Below are 14030 nucleotides of genomic sequence, written 5' to 3'. Positions count from 1 at the left end.
TGTCACTGTCCAGTTTTCCCAGCACCATTTGTTGAAGAGGCTTTTTTTTTTTTAAATTTTTTATTTATTTCTGAGAGAAAGAGAGAGACAGCATGAGCAGGGGAAGGTCAGAGAGAGAGAGGGAGACAAAGAATCTGAAACGGGCTCTGATCTGTCAGCACAGAGCCCGATGTAGGGCTCGAACCCATGAACTGTGAGATCATGACCTGAGCCGAAGTTGGACACTTAACCGACTGAGCCACCCAGGCGCCCTTAGGCTGTCTTTTTTACATTGGATATTCTTTCCTGCTTTGTTGAAGATTAGTTGACCACATAGTTGTGCATCCATTTCTGGATTCTCTATTCTATTCCTTTGACCTGTGTGTCTGTTTTTGTGACAGTACTATACTGTCTTGATGACTACAGCTTTGCAATATAGCTTGAAATCTGGAATTGTGGTGCCTCCAGGTTTTTCTTTTTCTGGATTGCTTTGACTATTCAGGGTCTTTTGTGATTCAGTACCTTTAGGATTGTTTGTTCTAGCTCTGCGAAAAATGCTGGTGGTGTTTTGATTGGGATTGCATTACATGTGTAGATTACTTTGGGTAGTATAGACTTTTAACAATGTTCTTCCAAATCCATGAGCATGGAGTGCTTTTCCCTTTCTTTGTGTCCTCTTCAATTTCTTTCATAACTGTTCTGTAGTTTTCAGAGTATAGATCTTTTACCTCTTTAGGAGGGTTATTGCTAAGTATCTTACTCTTTTTGGTGCACTTGCACATGGGATCGATTCCTTGATTTCTCTTTCTGTTGCTTCATTATTGGTGTATAGGAATGCAACTGATTTCTGTGTATTGATTTTATATCATGCGACTTTGCTGAATTCATGGATCAGTTCTAGCAGTTTTTTTGGTGGAATCCTCTGGGTTTTTCATATAGAGTATCATGTCATTTCCGAAGACTGAAAGTTGGACTTCCTCCTTGCTGATTTGGATGCCTTTTATTCCTTTGTATTGTCTGATTGCTGAGGCTAAGACTTCCAATACTGTGTTAAACAATAGAGGTAAGAGTGGACATCCCTGTCGTGTTCCTGATCTCAGGAAGAAAACTCTGTTTTTCCCCATTGAGAATGATGCTAATTATGGTATTTCGTAAATGCTTTTTATGATGTTGAGATATGTTCCATCCATCCTTATTTTGTTGAGGGTCTTTATCAAGAAAGGATGCTATATTTTGTCAAATGCCTTTCTGCATCTATTGACAAGATCATATGGTTATTATCTTTTATTAATGTGGTGTATCACATTGATTGATTTGCAAATATTGAACCAGCCCTGCAGCCTAGGAATCAATCCCACTTGATCATGGTGAATAATTCTTTTAATGTACTGTTGAGTTCAGTTTCTACTGTTGAGTTCAGTTATTCTAGTATTCTATAGAGAATTTTTGCATCCATGGTCATTAGGGATATTGGCCTTGTTGTTCTCCTTTTTATTGGAATCTTTGTCTGGTTTTAAAATCAAGGTAATGCTGGCTTCATAGAATGAGTTTGGAAGTTTTCCTTCCATTTCCATTTTTTGGGGGTATGGTGGGGGAACAGAATGAGAAGAATAGATACCAATTCTTTAAATGTCTGGTAGAATTCCCGTGGAGAGCCATCTGGCCCAGGAACCCTTGTTTATTGGGAGATTTTTGATTACTTATTCAATTTGTTTGCTCTTATGGGTCTGTTCAAATTTTCTATTTCTTCCTATTTCAGTTTGGTAGTACATAAATTTCTAGGAATTTGTCCATTTCTTCCAGATTGCCCTGTCATTGGCATATAATTTTTTTTCATAGTGTTCTTTTATAATAGTTTGTGTTTCTGTGGTGTTGGTTGTGATCTCTCCTCTTTCATTTGTGATTTTATCTATTTGGGTCTTTTTCTTTCTGATAAGTCTGACTAGGGGTTTATCAGTTTGTTCATTCTTTTAAAGAACCAGCTCTTAGTTTTGCTGATCTGTTCTACAGTGGGTTGTTTTTTTTGTTTTGTTTTGTTTTTTTTTGGTTTGTATATCATTTATTTCTGCTCTCCTCTTTATTATTTCCCTTCTTCAGCTAGTTTTAGGACTTTATTTGCTGTTCCTTTTCTAGCTCCTTTAGGTGTAAGTTTAGGTTGTGTATATGGGTCCTTTTTTTTTTTAATGTTTTATTTATTTCTAGGAGAGAGAGAGAGAGACAGCGTGAGCAGGGGAGGGTCAGAGAGAGAGGGAATCACAGAGTGAAACAGGCTCCAGGCTCTGAGTTGGCAGTCAACACAGAGCCCGACGCGGGGCCCGAACCCACAAACCGCGAGATCATGACCTAAGCGAAAGTCGGACGCTTAACCGACTAAGCCACCCAGGCGCCCTGGGTCCTTTCTTGCTCCTTGAGATAGGTCTGAATTACAGTATACTTCCCTTTTAGGACTGCCTTTGCTGCATCCCAAAAGTTTTGAATTGTTGTTTTCATTTTTATTTGCCTCATGTATTTTTTTATTTCTTCTTCAATTCTTTGGTTAACCTATTCATTCATTAGTGTGATGTTCCTTTTTAAAATATTTATTTATTTATTGAGAGAGATAGCAAGCCTGGGAGGGGCAGAGAGAGAGGAAGAGAAAAATACCAAGCAGGCTCTGCTCTGTTGCCTCAGAGCCCAACACAGTGCTTGAACTCACAAACTGTGAGATAGGGGTTGATGGAGAGGGAGGGATGAATAGGCTGAGCACAGAGGTTTTACAGAAGTGAAACTATTATGTACAATTGACAGTACTATAATGGTGTTTATATGTCAGCATACATTTGCCAAAACCCACAGAATGCACAACATTAAGAGTGAACCCTAATGTAAACTGTGGACTTGATGTGATGATGTGTCACTGTAGATTTCATTGATTATAAGAAATGTATTACTCTGAAGCAGATGTTGATAGTGGGGGAGATTGTGTGGTGTGGGGATAGGGAGTATGGGGGAATCTCTATAGCTATCAATTTTGCTGTGAACCTAGTGGAACTTATCTAAAAAATGAAGTTTATTAATTGAAAAAATTGGCATTGAAGCAGATTGTAATTAATCATACAATTTCAAGCAATTCAAGTTTATTTGCATTTATGACAACACAGATTTGGAGTACAGTAAAACCTTGGTTTGCAAGCATAATTTGTTTTGGAAACATGCTTGTAATCCAAAGCCCTTGTATACTGAAGTGAATTTCCTCATAAGAAATAATGGATACTCAGATGATTTGTTTCAGAACCCAAAAATATGCATATAAAAATGATTATAATACTGTAATATTGTAATACAAAATAATGAAATAGAAAATATAAAGAAAAAATAAACTGTACTTCCCTTTGAAAACCTTCATGGCTGGTGTGAGGGAGACGAGAAAGGAGGGTTATTATGTAGGACGACTTTTACTAATCACTGATGGAATCACTGCTATCTTTTGGCTCAATGGAATCTTTTGTTTTGTGCAACTTTAACAAGTAATCTATCCAGTGACACTTGCTTTTGCCTCCTTTTGAGGATTTCACGGAAATATGACATTGCACTGTCGTTAAAACAGATTCATCGCTTGCACTGCCACAGCTTATTTAGGTGGTGCTTTTCTACAAAATTTTGCACTGTTTCCCCACATTTTACACGTCTCTCTAATCTCATTTGAAGTGAGGGATTCCTCTGCCTTTTTCTCCTCCTCCTCCGTGGGTGAGATGCAAACGCAGACATTATAAAATCTTGCAATTTTGGCCACTTGCATACCTCATTCATACTTCTCAATGATTTCTTTCTTCCATTGTAATCATCTCCTTACCGCTTTGCTTTCCAGCCTTTTTCTGCATGGGGGCCATTGTATGTGCCTGCAGGGACATTGACTACAGTATAATAAACTCTTGACATATACTATATTTAATGTAACTGGCCACAGAGGAAAGGGTCTATATCTGCAAGCAGCCTAGCCTAGAATGAAGCAAAGCATTCCTAAGCTTACTCTTATGTGGAAAAGCAAGGGACTGTCCATAGATGCTTTGAAGTGACAAAAAATTCACTAATGTCATTTGTGGGCATCTTCCAACATTCTGAAAAATCACAGATTTCTGCCAAACCCCGCGGCCTGAGACCAAGCATCTGAGTAATGGGAGATGATCACCCACAGTCCCGCAGCAAGGGAAAGAGATGTGGTCATGTGACATTAGGTGTCACGTACTACTCATATTGCAAGACATCACTCATTTATCAAGTTAAAATTTATTAGAAATGTTTGCTCATCTTGTGGAACACTCACAGAATAAGTTACTCGCAATCCAAGGTATTAATTGTATTTAGAAGGGTTACTGATTAAATAAGAGATGTACACTTGCTTGCATTATGCCCACAATTCATATATCAAAAATAGAAAATTCAAGTTTTTATTACCAGTCGCAAATTCCTATCAATTACTGATCACTTCACCCACTCTTTTTTTTTTTTTTTAATTTTTTTTTTGTAATGTTTTATTTATTTCTAGGAGAGAGAGAGAGAGACAGCGTGAGCAGAGGAGGGTCAGAGAGAGAGGGAGTCACAGACTGAAACAGGCTCCAGGCTCTGAGCTGGCAGTCAGCACAGAGCCCAACACGGGGCTTGAACCCACTAACCGCGAGATCATGACCTAAGCGAAAGTCGGACGCTTAACCCACTAAGCTACCCAGGCGCCCCTCACTTCACCCACTCTTGAGGCTCTTTATTTTCTTGTTGCCCTTGACCCCTTGGCCTAAAACTGATCTAATTATATTTCTGATTTCTTTTAACCAAAAGATAGGCTGATATTACCATATGACAGAGTCTTACTTTCTAGATGTAACTTAGAATAAAAAGGGTGTTGAAGATAATTTAATCTAAGTTTCTTATTTTAAACATTTGTGACAGATGGCCTTCACAGCCCTAGAGCACAGTGGGTGGTAAGAGTCCATGTTACAAATGAGAAGACTTTATAGTTATGCGTTAATGTTAATTGGTCATGATCTTTAACTCATCAACTCATTGCCTGCTGTACACTTTACCCTGGTCGCAAGCTATTGGTTAAGCCAACAATACAGGGTTCTCCACCCTCAAATGTATTCCTTCTTTTGTACGCTTCATTGACTCATTGGTTTTGTGTCTGTGAAAAGAATCTAATGGAAATTCTAAAAATAAGAATAAAAGTGGTCTTATCTCAAATTGTGTATTATTTAGGAAGTACTTACCTCAAATGCCAAGTTTTATTTTTTGTTTCCACATAAAGATTTTATTTCTGAAAAGGTTTTGAGAGAATTTTTGAAGATACTTTTTCTGTTTTAGATGAGCAAGTTGTTATGGGCAACAAGCTGCTTGTATATATTAGGTAAGAGATTAAAAATTTTTTATCTGCATGTGCTTCTTCTATAATTTCCCCCCTATATCCTGTGGAGTGCTTTTTATGTTTCATTGCTTGTACAGTAGTGGTTTTCAACCATGGGTGATTTTGTCCCCCATTGGTGCACCTCCCCCCCCCCCCGATGTTTGACAATGTTTAGAGACATTTTTGCTTGTCACAGTGGTGCTGGGACAGATATGCTACTGGTATAATGGGTGGTGGTTAGGGATGTAGCAGAGCCTCTACAGTGCACAGGGTAGTCCATACAACAAAGAATTATCTCTGTCAGAATACCAATAAGGCTGAGGTTGAGAAAGCCTGGTGGTAGAGTATTTTATTTTTAGCACTGACAACTCTGTGGAATATATGTTCTCTCTTTTATAAAAGGACAGGAGATGTGTTTAGGTCATGAAAAAGTCAGTGACAGAGGTTAAGCTGAGAAATTTTTTTTTAAAATAGTTTATTGTCAAGTTGGTTTCCATATAACACCCAGTTAAGCTGTGAAATACTTATCTCCTCTCCTTACTCCTCAAACAGAATTCTTTCCACAGACTATGGAGGCTCAGAATTGTGTCCCATTAGTACTTTTAGACAGATAACTGGCTGTCAGGCTGGCAGGGAGGAAGGTGGCAGAATCTGCCAGAGCATCATTTTAGCTCCTATCTAGTGTCACAGTTAACTTTGAGACCTATTTCACACTTGTTACATTGATTCTTTACATAATGCAACATCTCCCTAGTACTTTATCATCTGTACTTTAAATTTCTTAGAATATGCTGTCTCTAATCCAACATTCAAAATTGATGGCTAGTTCAAAGAAGTTTAAAATTTGCGCCTTTCCCCCCAGAATGAGGACATATTCAGAAGGCATCTTTATTGTTCAGCCCACAAGGCATAAACCATAAAACATTAACCATAGGAAGTTCTGATTTGGAGATAAAACTGTACAGTTAATTTCTCATCAGGTTCTCCTCTCCCTGAAGACTTGTCCTATTGCGGACATTTTCCACACTTTGGATGGTCTAGCTCATTCCCTGTCTTAAATCACTGTTCTTAGAGCCACTGGTTTGCAGTTTCTGAGAACATTAGACTTCTCACTGGTAGACATAGTGTAATGGTGCCATTAGGTTTATCTGGTGCTGAGTGTGAGACTTTCAGATAGTCTGTTCTCATTCCTTCTTGTCCACCTAGTGTGGCCTGGGTTTCTTTTAGGAAAAATAAGAAGAAATGAAAGTGCTTACTTTGTCACGGGATGTGTTGTTTCACCACCAGCCCTCTTGCCCCCATTTTCTAAACTGGCTCTCATCTTGATCAGTTTGAACTTGATGTGACAAAAGCTGTGTGTGCTTAAAAACCAAATGAGTACCTTGGGTTTGAGAAACAATGTGTTACCTGGAAGTTAGCCCGTTAGAAGTCACCAAGTCTGTTCTTTTCTTCCAGCTGTTGTCTAGCAGGCCGAGCCTATCCCCTCGGTGACATCCCTGAAGATCTTGTTCCCTTGGTTAAAAACCAGGTTGGTGCTATTTCCACAGCAGTTTTATGATCCACACACACCTCCTGTTAAACTGTACCAGGATGAACTGTAATTGATGGTTACACGTGAGTTAGGAGCTATCTGCTGTGGTAGGAGAGAGCCTACCCACCATCACTGCAGCTAGTAATGATAGTGGAATCAGGTTAGAGAAGTTACAACATGGTGGCAATTTAAACTAAATTCGACCTGCCTTTATTTTGTCCAACTGGCAGTTGTTGCTTCAGCAAGATACTTTGTAAGGAGAGAAGATCATCAACTTTTTTTTTCAACTTGCAGGTTTTTGAATTTCTGATTCGCCTGCATTCAGCGGAAGCCTCCCCTGAGGAAGAAATCTACCCCTATGTTCGGACGCTGCTACATTTTGACACAAGAGAATTTCTAAATGTATTGGCACTGGTAAGAGATAATATGGTTTTAAGATGTTTTTAGAGGAACCAAGGTGATAAAATTTTTTAATGGAAAGAAAAACATGTATGCAGATACCATTTTGATGCCCTGACAGTGAGCAGTAAACATTTCAAAGTGTTTAATTTTGTTGTGCCACCCATATTTTCTAATTCTTTATCTCCCTTCCTTTTCTCCTCATCCCCTCACTCCCCTGTGTCTCTCTCTCTAACATCCTTATCAAAACGTTAAAAATAAAATTAGATGTATGGTACATTTTTGGTTTCCGAAATTATGTTAGTTGGCATATTGAATATGGAAGAAGGTTGAAGGACATGTAGTGGTGATGATAGTGGAAATAACTGGAGTTTAAATGGAATCTGGAAGCTTCCTGCTGAAAAAAAATCCTTAAACATGTTTAATTGAAGATGGGTTTGGGTGAGACAGGTTCTCCATGAAACTGCCTCCACAGGAATTATTATATAACACATAATATATCATTCCAATGAAATAGTACTGTAGTTTTTTTAAAAAGCTTTTGATAATATAGATAGTGCTTGTATTACAGTGGTTAGTGAAGCAATAGACTCACAGCTGTATAAAACACACCAATGTTGCATATGCACAATATTTAGAGAAAAAAGATCAGAAGGAAATAACACTTAAGTATTATTAGTGATTAACTGTGAGATGGGGCAAATTTCTTTAATGAGCATACAGTACATTTATAAATTGAATAATGTAATAAACTGTTAAATAAAAAGCCCATGAGAAGGTTAAGATTCCCAGTTATATACTGGGAATTATATATATATATTATATATTATACTTTTAATTAGTTTATTTGAATATTTGGCTTCAGAAGTAGTAATTTTAATTGCATAGGAAGAAGGGAAAAGAAACTTAGAACTGGAAGTCAGATCTGATTGGTTTAAGGAACCTTAACCTTAGAGAACATGTCTCTGGCATGTAGGAAAAGAGATACAAAGTGATGAGGCAGGGGGTACAGAAAAAGTGGTAGAGAGCAACAAAGAATTTTAACTGATTTCTTTTAAGGGCTCTGGTAGCATTTGGAATTGTGCTGATATCTGAATTATGAGGATGGATACTAAGGTTACAGTACAGTCTCATTTGCATAGCAAATATTTGGGTACCTAGAATATCACATGTACTGTACTAACTGAGAGTGTACCCTTGGCTGACAAGATCTAAGCCCTGCCTTTTTTTGTTCAGGAAGAAGTTCTAGACTTTTAGATAAGTAATTATAGCACAGTGTAGTATGTGCCCCCATTGGTGAAGGGCAGGATGCCATAAACACACCTAGGAGAGGAATCTAATGGAAGGTTAAGGAAGATTTCTTATATGAAATGATGTCCATGTTGAGTCTCAAAGGATGAATAGAAGGTTAGGATTAGGGAAAAATATTCTAGGTAGAAGGACAGAATGTATAAAAAGGCCTGGAAACAAGACAGAGCAATGTATACTAAAGGAATTGGAAAAAAAAAAATCAGTGTGGCCACATCTTGAAGTGTAAGGAAGCCTATAGTGAGAAATAAATCCAAAGAGGTAGGAAGAGACTGAGGTTTGTAATCCATGGTGAGAAGTTTGAACTTCTACAGTAGAGTAGTAGTAGCCACTGAAACCTTTTAGGTAGAGGAATATCATGATTTGTAGTTTGGAAAATTCCCTCTATAACTATTTATGAAAATAGGTTATAATAAGACAACTTTGGAGGCAAAAAGATGTTAGCAAATTTTTGTAGTAATCGAAGCAGAAGATAGAGGTGACTTGAATTAGGGCTGTGACACCAGGGATAATAAGATGTGAAGGGATTTGAAAGATATTTTAGGAGGCAAATTGGCCTAAAACTTAGTGTGTATTGTACAATTAGATGTGAAGGATAAGACAAATGGGAAATGTCAAAGATGCCTAGATTTCTGACTTGGTTACCTGGATGTGTAGTGGTTTATTTATTATTAGGGAATCAGAGGAGAAACTGGTTTCTCAGAAGATAAGGGGTAGGATGAGGTTGTGGTGAGGGGTAAGGAAACACATAAATATTAATTCTCTTTTGGACTTAATGAATTTGAAATGCTTGAAAGGCATGTGGAGGTTTTCTTACATGCTTGTATCACGTGTTGGCTGCATGCCCAAGTACCAGAGCTGGAGAAATCGGTAAGACCTAGGATCCGAAATCCTGGATTCACTACCTATTTTGCCATGATTCATCTAACTTTCCTAATTCAGCTAATATATCTTAATAAAAAACATTTTCAGGGGCTTGTAATTAACATGGCAGATTTTTAAATCCCATTTTACCCCTTTTTTTCACTTTGGAATATTTTTTTAAGTAAGGTTTTGAAATTTAGCTTCCTTGAGGTGTAATTTACACAAAATATAGTATAGTCCATCCGTTTCAGGAGAAGAGTTTTACAAATGCATATAGTCTTGTGACCACTCCTACAAGTAACATGGAACATTTCCATCACATCCCAAACGCCAGCCCCTGGCAATTCCCAGTTTGCTTTCTAATACTGAAATTTTACCTTTTCCAGAATGTCATATAAATAAGATCATATGCCTTGTGGTTTTGTTCGGGCTTCTTTCACTTAAGATAATGCTTTTGAGATTTATCAGTGCTGTTGCTTGTATTAATAGATTGTTCCTTTTTAAATAAGTTTTTATTTAAATTCCAGTTAGTGAACATACAATATTAGTTTCAGTTGTACAATATTGTGATTCAACATTTCCATACAATATGCAGTGCTCATTATAAGTGCACTCCTTAATCCCCATTACCTATTTCACCCATCCTCCCCTCCACTCTGATAACCATCAGTTTGTTCTCTATAGTTAAGAGTCTGTTTCTTGGTTTGCCTCTTTTTTTCTCTTGGCTCATTTGTTTTGCTTCTTAAATTCCACATTGACTGAAATCATATGGTATTTGTGTTTCTCTGACCGACTTAGTTCACTTAGCATAATACTCTCTGACTTCATCTATGCCTTTGCAAATGGCAAGATTTCATTCTTTTTTATGGCTGTGTAATATTCCGGTGTGGGTGTGTGTATCTATAATATATCTTCTTTTTTTTTAACTTTTTTAAAAAGTTCATTCATTTTGAGAGACGGAGAGAGGGAGGCAGTATGAGTGGAGAGGGGTCCAGGGAGAGGGAGACACAGAAGCCAAAGTGGGCTCTAGGCTCTGAGCTTGTGCACTTGAAAACAATGTGCATTCTGCTGTTTTAGGTTGAAATATTCTGAATATATCTCTAGGTCCCTCTGATCCAGTGTATCATTCAAACCCATTCTTTCCTTGTTACTTTTCTGTTGAGATGATCTGTCCATTGATGTAAGTTGGGTGGTAAATTCCCCTACTATAATTGTATTATTATCAATTAGTTCCTTTTTGTTTGTTACTGATTGTTTTATATACTTTGGGTTCTATCTTGTTGGGTGCATAAATATTTACAATTGTTATTTCTTCTTGCTGGATTGTTCCCTTTATTATTATATAATGCCCTTCTTTGTCCTTGTTACAGTCTTTGTTTTAAAGTCTAGTTTGTCCAGTGTTAAGTATTGCTACTCTTTCTTTTGACATCGATTTGCATGATAAATATTTCTCCCATCTCCTCACTTTCAACCTGAAGGTGTCTTTAGGTCTAAAAGGAGTCTCTGTAGGCAACATGTAGATGGGTCTTGTTTTCTTACGCATTCTGATACCCTTTGTCTTTTGGTTGAAGTATTCAGCCCCTTACATTCAAAGTATTACTGATAGATATCTATTTATTGCCATCTTATTTGTTTTATGGTTGTTTTTGGAGATTTTCTCTGATCCTTTCTTATCTTTTCCCTTAAGTTATGTTGATCTTCTTTTTGGATTTCTTTCTCTTATTTGTTGCATGTTTATTAGTGGGTTTTGATATATGGTTACCATTAAGTTTGTATATAACCTTTTCTGCAAATAACAGTCTGTATTAAATTGATGGTATTCAGCTTTGTACCCATTTTCTTCTCTTTGCACATTTTGTGTATATGTTATTAAATTTTATATCCTTTTTCTTGTGTGAGTTCTCTGGCTGAATATTACAGAAATACTTCTTTTCACTGCTTTGTGTTTCCTGCCTTTATACTGTCACGTTTGTCCTCTACTTTCCACTCAAAGAGTCCTCTTTAGTGTTTCTCGCAGGGGAGGTTTAGTGGTCACAAGCTCCTTTAGTTTTTGTTTGTCTGTGAATCTTTTATCTTTCCTTTTTATTTTTTATTTATTTATTTATTTATTTATTTATTTATTTATTTATTTAATGTTTTTTATTTCTAGGAGAGAGAGAGACAGCGTGAGCAGGGGAGGGTCAGAGAGAGAGGGAGTCACAGACTGAAACAGGCTCCAGGCCCTGAGCTGGCAGTCAGCACAGAGCCCGACGCGGGGCTCGAACCCACGAACCTCAAGATCATGACCTAAGCGAAAGTCGGACGCTTAACCGACTAAGCCACCCAGGCGCCCCTATTTTTTTATTTAAAAAAATTTTTTTTTAAATGTTTTATTTATTTCTAGGGGAGAGAGAGAGACAGCGTGAGCAGGGGAGGGTCAGAGAGAGAGGGAGTCACAGACTGAAACAGGCTCCAGGCTCTGAGCTGGCAGTCAGCACAGAGCCCGATGCAGGGCTCGAACCCACGAACCGCGAGATCATGACCTAAGCGAAAGTCGGACGCTTAACCGACTAAGCCACCCAGGCGACCCGGTCTTTTATCTTTCCTTTTGGTAGCCTTGCTGGATAGAGTATTTTTGGCTGCAGATTGTTCCCATTCAGCACTTTGAATATATCAAACCACTGCCTTCTTGCTTGCCAAATTTCTGTTGAAAAATCTCCAGATAGCCTTATGGATTTTCCCTTGTAAGGTAATGCCTTCTTTTGTTGCTTTTAAGATTTTTTTTTCTTCATTGCTATATTTTACAAACTTAATTACAATATGTCTTGGTGTTGGCCTGATATTGTTGATTTTGATGGTTGTTTTGTGTGCCTCCTGGATCTGGATGTCTGTTTCCTTCCTCAGATTAGGGACGTTTTCAGCTATTATTTCTTCAAATAAATTTTCTGCCCTCTTTTCTCTTCCTTTGGGGTTCCTATAATATGAATGTTATTACATTTGATAAAGTCACTGAATTCCCTATGTCTGTACTTATTTAACATAATTGTTTCTCTCTTTTGTTCAGCTTCATTACTTTCTGTACTTTTTCTCTGGGTCATTAATTCATTCCTCTGCTTTTCATTGCATCAGGAATGTTTCTAATCTTGTTTGTTGCACTCTTCATCTCTGATGGATTCTTCTTTAACTCTTATCTTTGTGGTAAGACATCTCACTGATGTCTTCTATTCTTTTTTCAAACCCAATGAGTATCCTTATGATTGTTGCCTTAAATTCTCTGTCAGGCATGTTACTTGTATCTTTTTCACTTCAGTCTCTGGCTGCAGCCTTATCTTATTCTTTCATTTAGGGTAAATTCCTCTGTCTTTGTATTTTATCTAAATCTCTGCTTTATGAGTGTTAGAAATGCTAGTTATGTGTTCTGCTCCTGAAAGTAATGGCCTTAAGAAGAGGTCATTTAGTGCCCAGGGCCTAGTGCTTCAGGGAATGTCTCTAGTGTGTGATTGTTTGCTCTCCTGTTGTTTTCTGGTTGCTCTGTCCATCAGGCCATTGGTCTCAGAAGCTCTCCTTGCCTGCCATAGAAAGTGTTTGGTCCCACCCTGAATGTGGAGAGTTTTAACTAGGTGTGCTCTGATCTGCTTGTGGAATGAGACCTGTCACCACCTCCATGGGAACTGAGACCCTGCAAAACTCTCTGATTGGGAGATGTGGTATGGGCAGGGGTTGTGCTGGTTTTCTAGGGGAGGGGCCCACTGTAATGGGACTGATACAAGCATGACTGAGAAGGCAGTTCCACCAGACTACAGAGGGGTGGAGCTTGTTGCAAGCAAGTTAGGCAGCCAGTGTCAGAACTGCACTGCTTCCCACAGGCGCCTCTCTGTTTCTGCTCCGGTGCAGAAGAAAATAGCATTAGCCAGCATCTTTGTTTCTGAAGAGGTGTGTCCTTGACTGCTGCCTCTCCAGGAAGAGTTCTGAGAAGAGCAAATAATCTCCCTACTGTGTACCTCAGGCACTCTTGAGATTGCTGCTGCCATGCTGTCTGCTCCCGAGTTGCTTGCCTGCCTTCTCTCCAGGAGCAGCTCAGTGCCCTCCAGCTGTATCCCAGCTAAGCCTGTGACCTTTAAAACTCCAGGCTTTAAACCCTGCTGATTGTAAGAACTCATGAAATTCAGCCCTTCTCGTTTTCCAAGCTAATGGCTTTGGAGTAACATTCTCCTTGTGCATTTCCCTGTGTGTTCCTTTCTCTCTCACCCTTGTCCAAGACCATGGCTCCCTCCCTTCCAAAGGAGCTGCTATCCGTCTCTCTTCTAACCCATGTCTCCACACTTTCTACCACCTTGAGTGTGGCCTCTTTTCTCACTTTAGTGGAGTTTATTCAGTCAATCTTCAGGTCAATTTCTGAGGTACGTAGGATGATTTGATAGTTATCCAGTTATATTTGTGGGACTAGGTGAGACTAGGGTCCTTCTACTCTGCTGTCATAGTCTCCTGAACCAGGTTGTTCCTTTCTCTGGTTGTGTAATTTTCCATTTTATGTATGTACAGTTTGTTGATCTGTTTACCAGTAGATGGCTCTTGGAATTGTTTTGTGTTTTAGGC

The 14030-nt window shown here is 38.3% G+C and overlaps 1 protein-coding gene across 5 annotated transcripts in view; it reads left to right on the top strand.

The window, feature by feature from the left end:
• The window catches only part of VPS8 (VPS8 subunit of CORVET complex), a 270123-nt gene that overhangs the window by 109665 nt on the left and 146428 nt on the right, over positions 1-14030 (top strand). For all 5 annotated transcript variants that reach the window (XM_039241686.1, XM_039241684.1, XM_039241688.1 and 2 more), the window contains 3 exons: positions 5314-5356; positions 6809-6881; positions 7179-7298. In XM_039241686.1, the coding sequence (XP_039097617.1) occupies positions 5314-5356; positions 6809-6881; positions 7179-7298 (236 nt within the window). The remainder of the gene's footprint in view (positions 1-5313; positions 5357-6808; positions 6882-7178; positions 7299-14030) is intronic.

Source organism: Hyaena hyaena, unplaced genomic scaffold (genome assembly GCF_003009895.1).
Source record: "Hyaena hyaena isolate Hyena2069 unplaced genomic scaffold, ASM300989v1 scaffold_199, whole genome shotgun sequence".
Taxonomy (NCBI): domain Eukaryota; kingdom Metazoa; phylum Chordata; class Mammalia; order Carnivora; family Hyaenidae; genus Hyaena; species Hyaena hyaena.
Note: the sequence above shows the minus strand (reverse complement) of the source record. Positions and strands in the feature narration are given on the sequence as shown.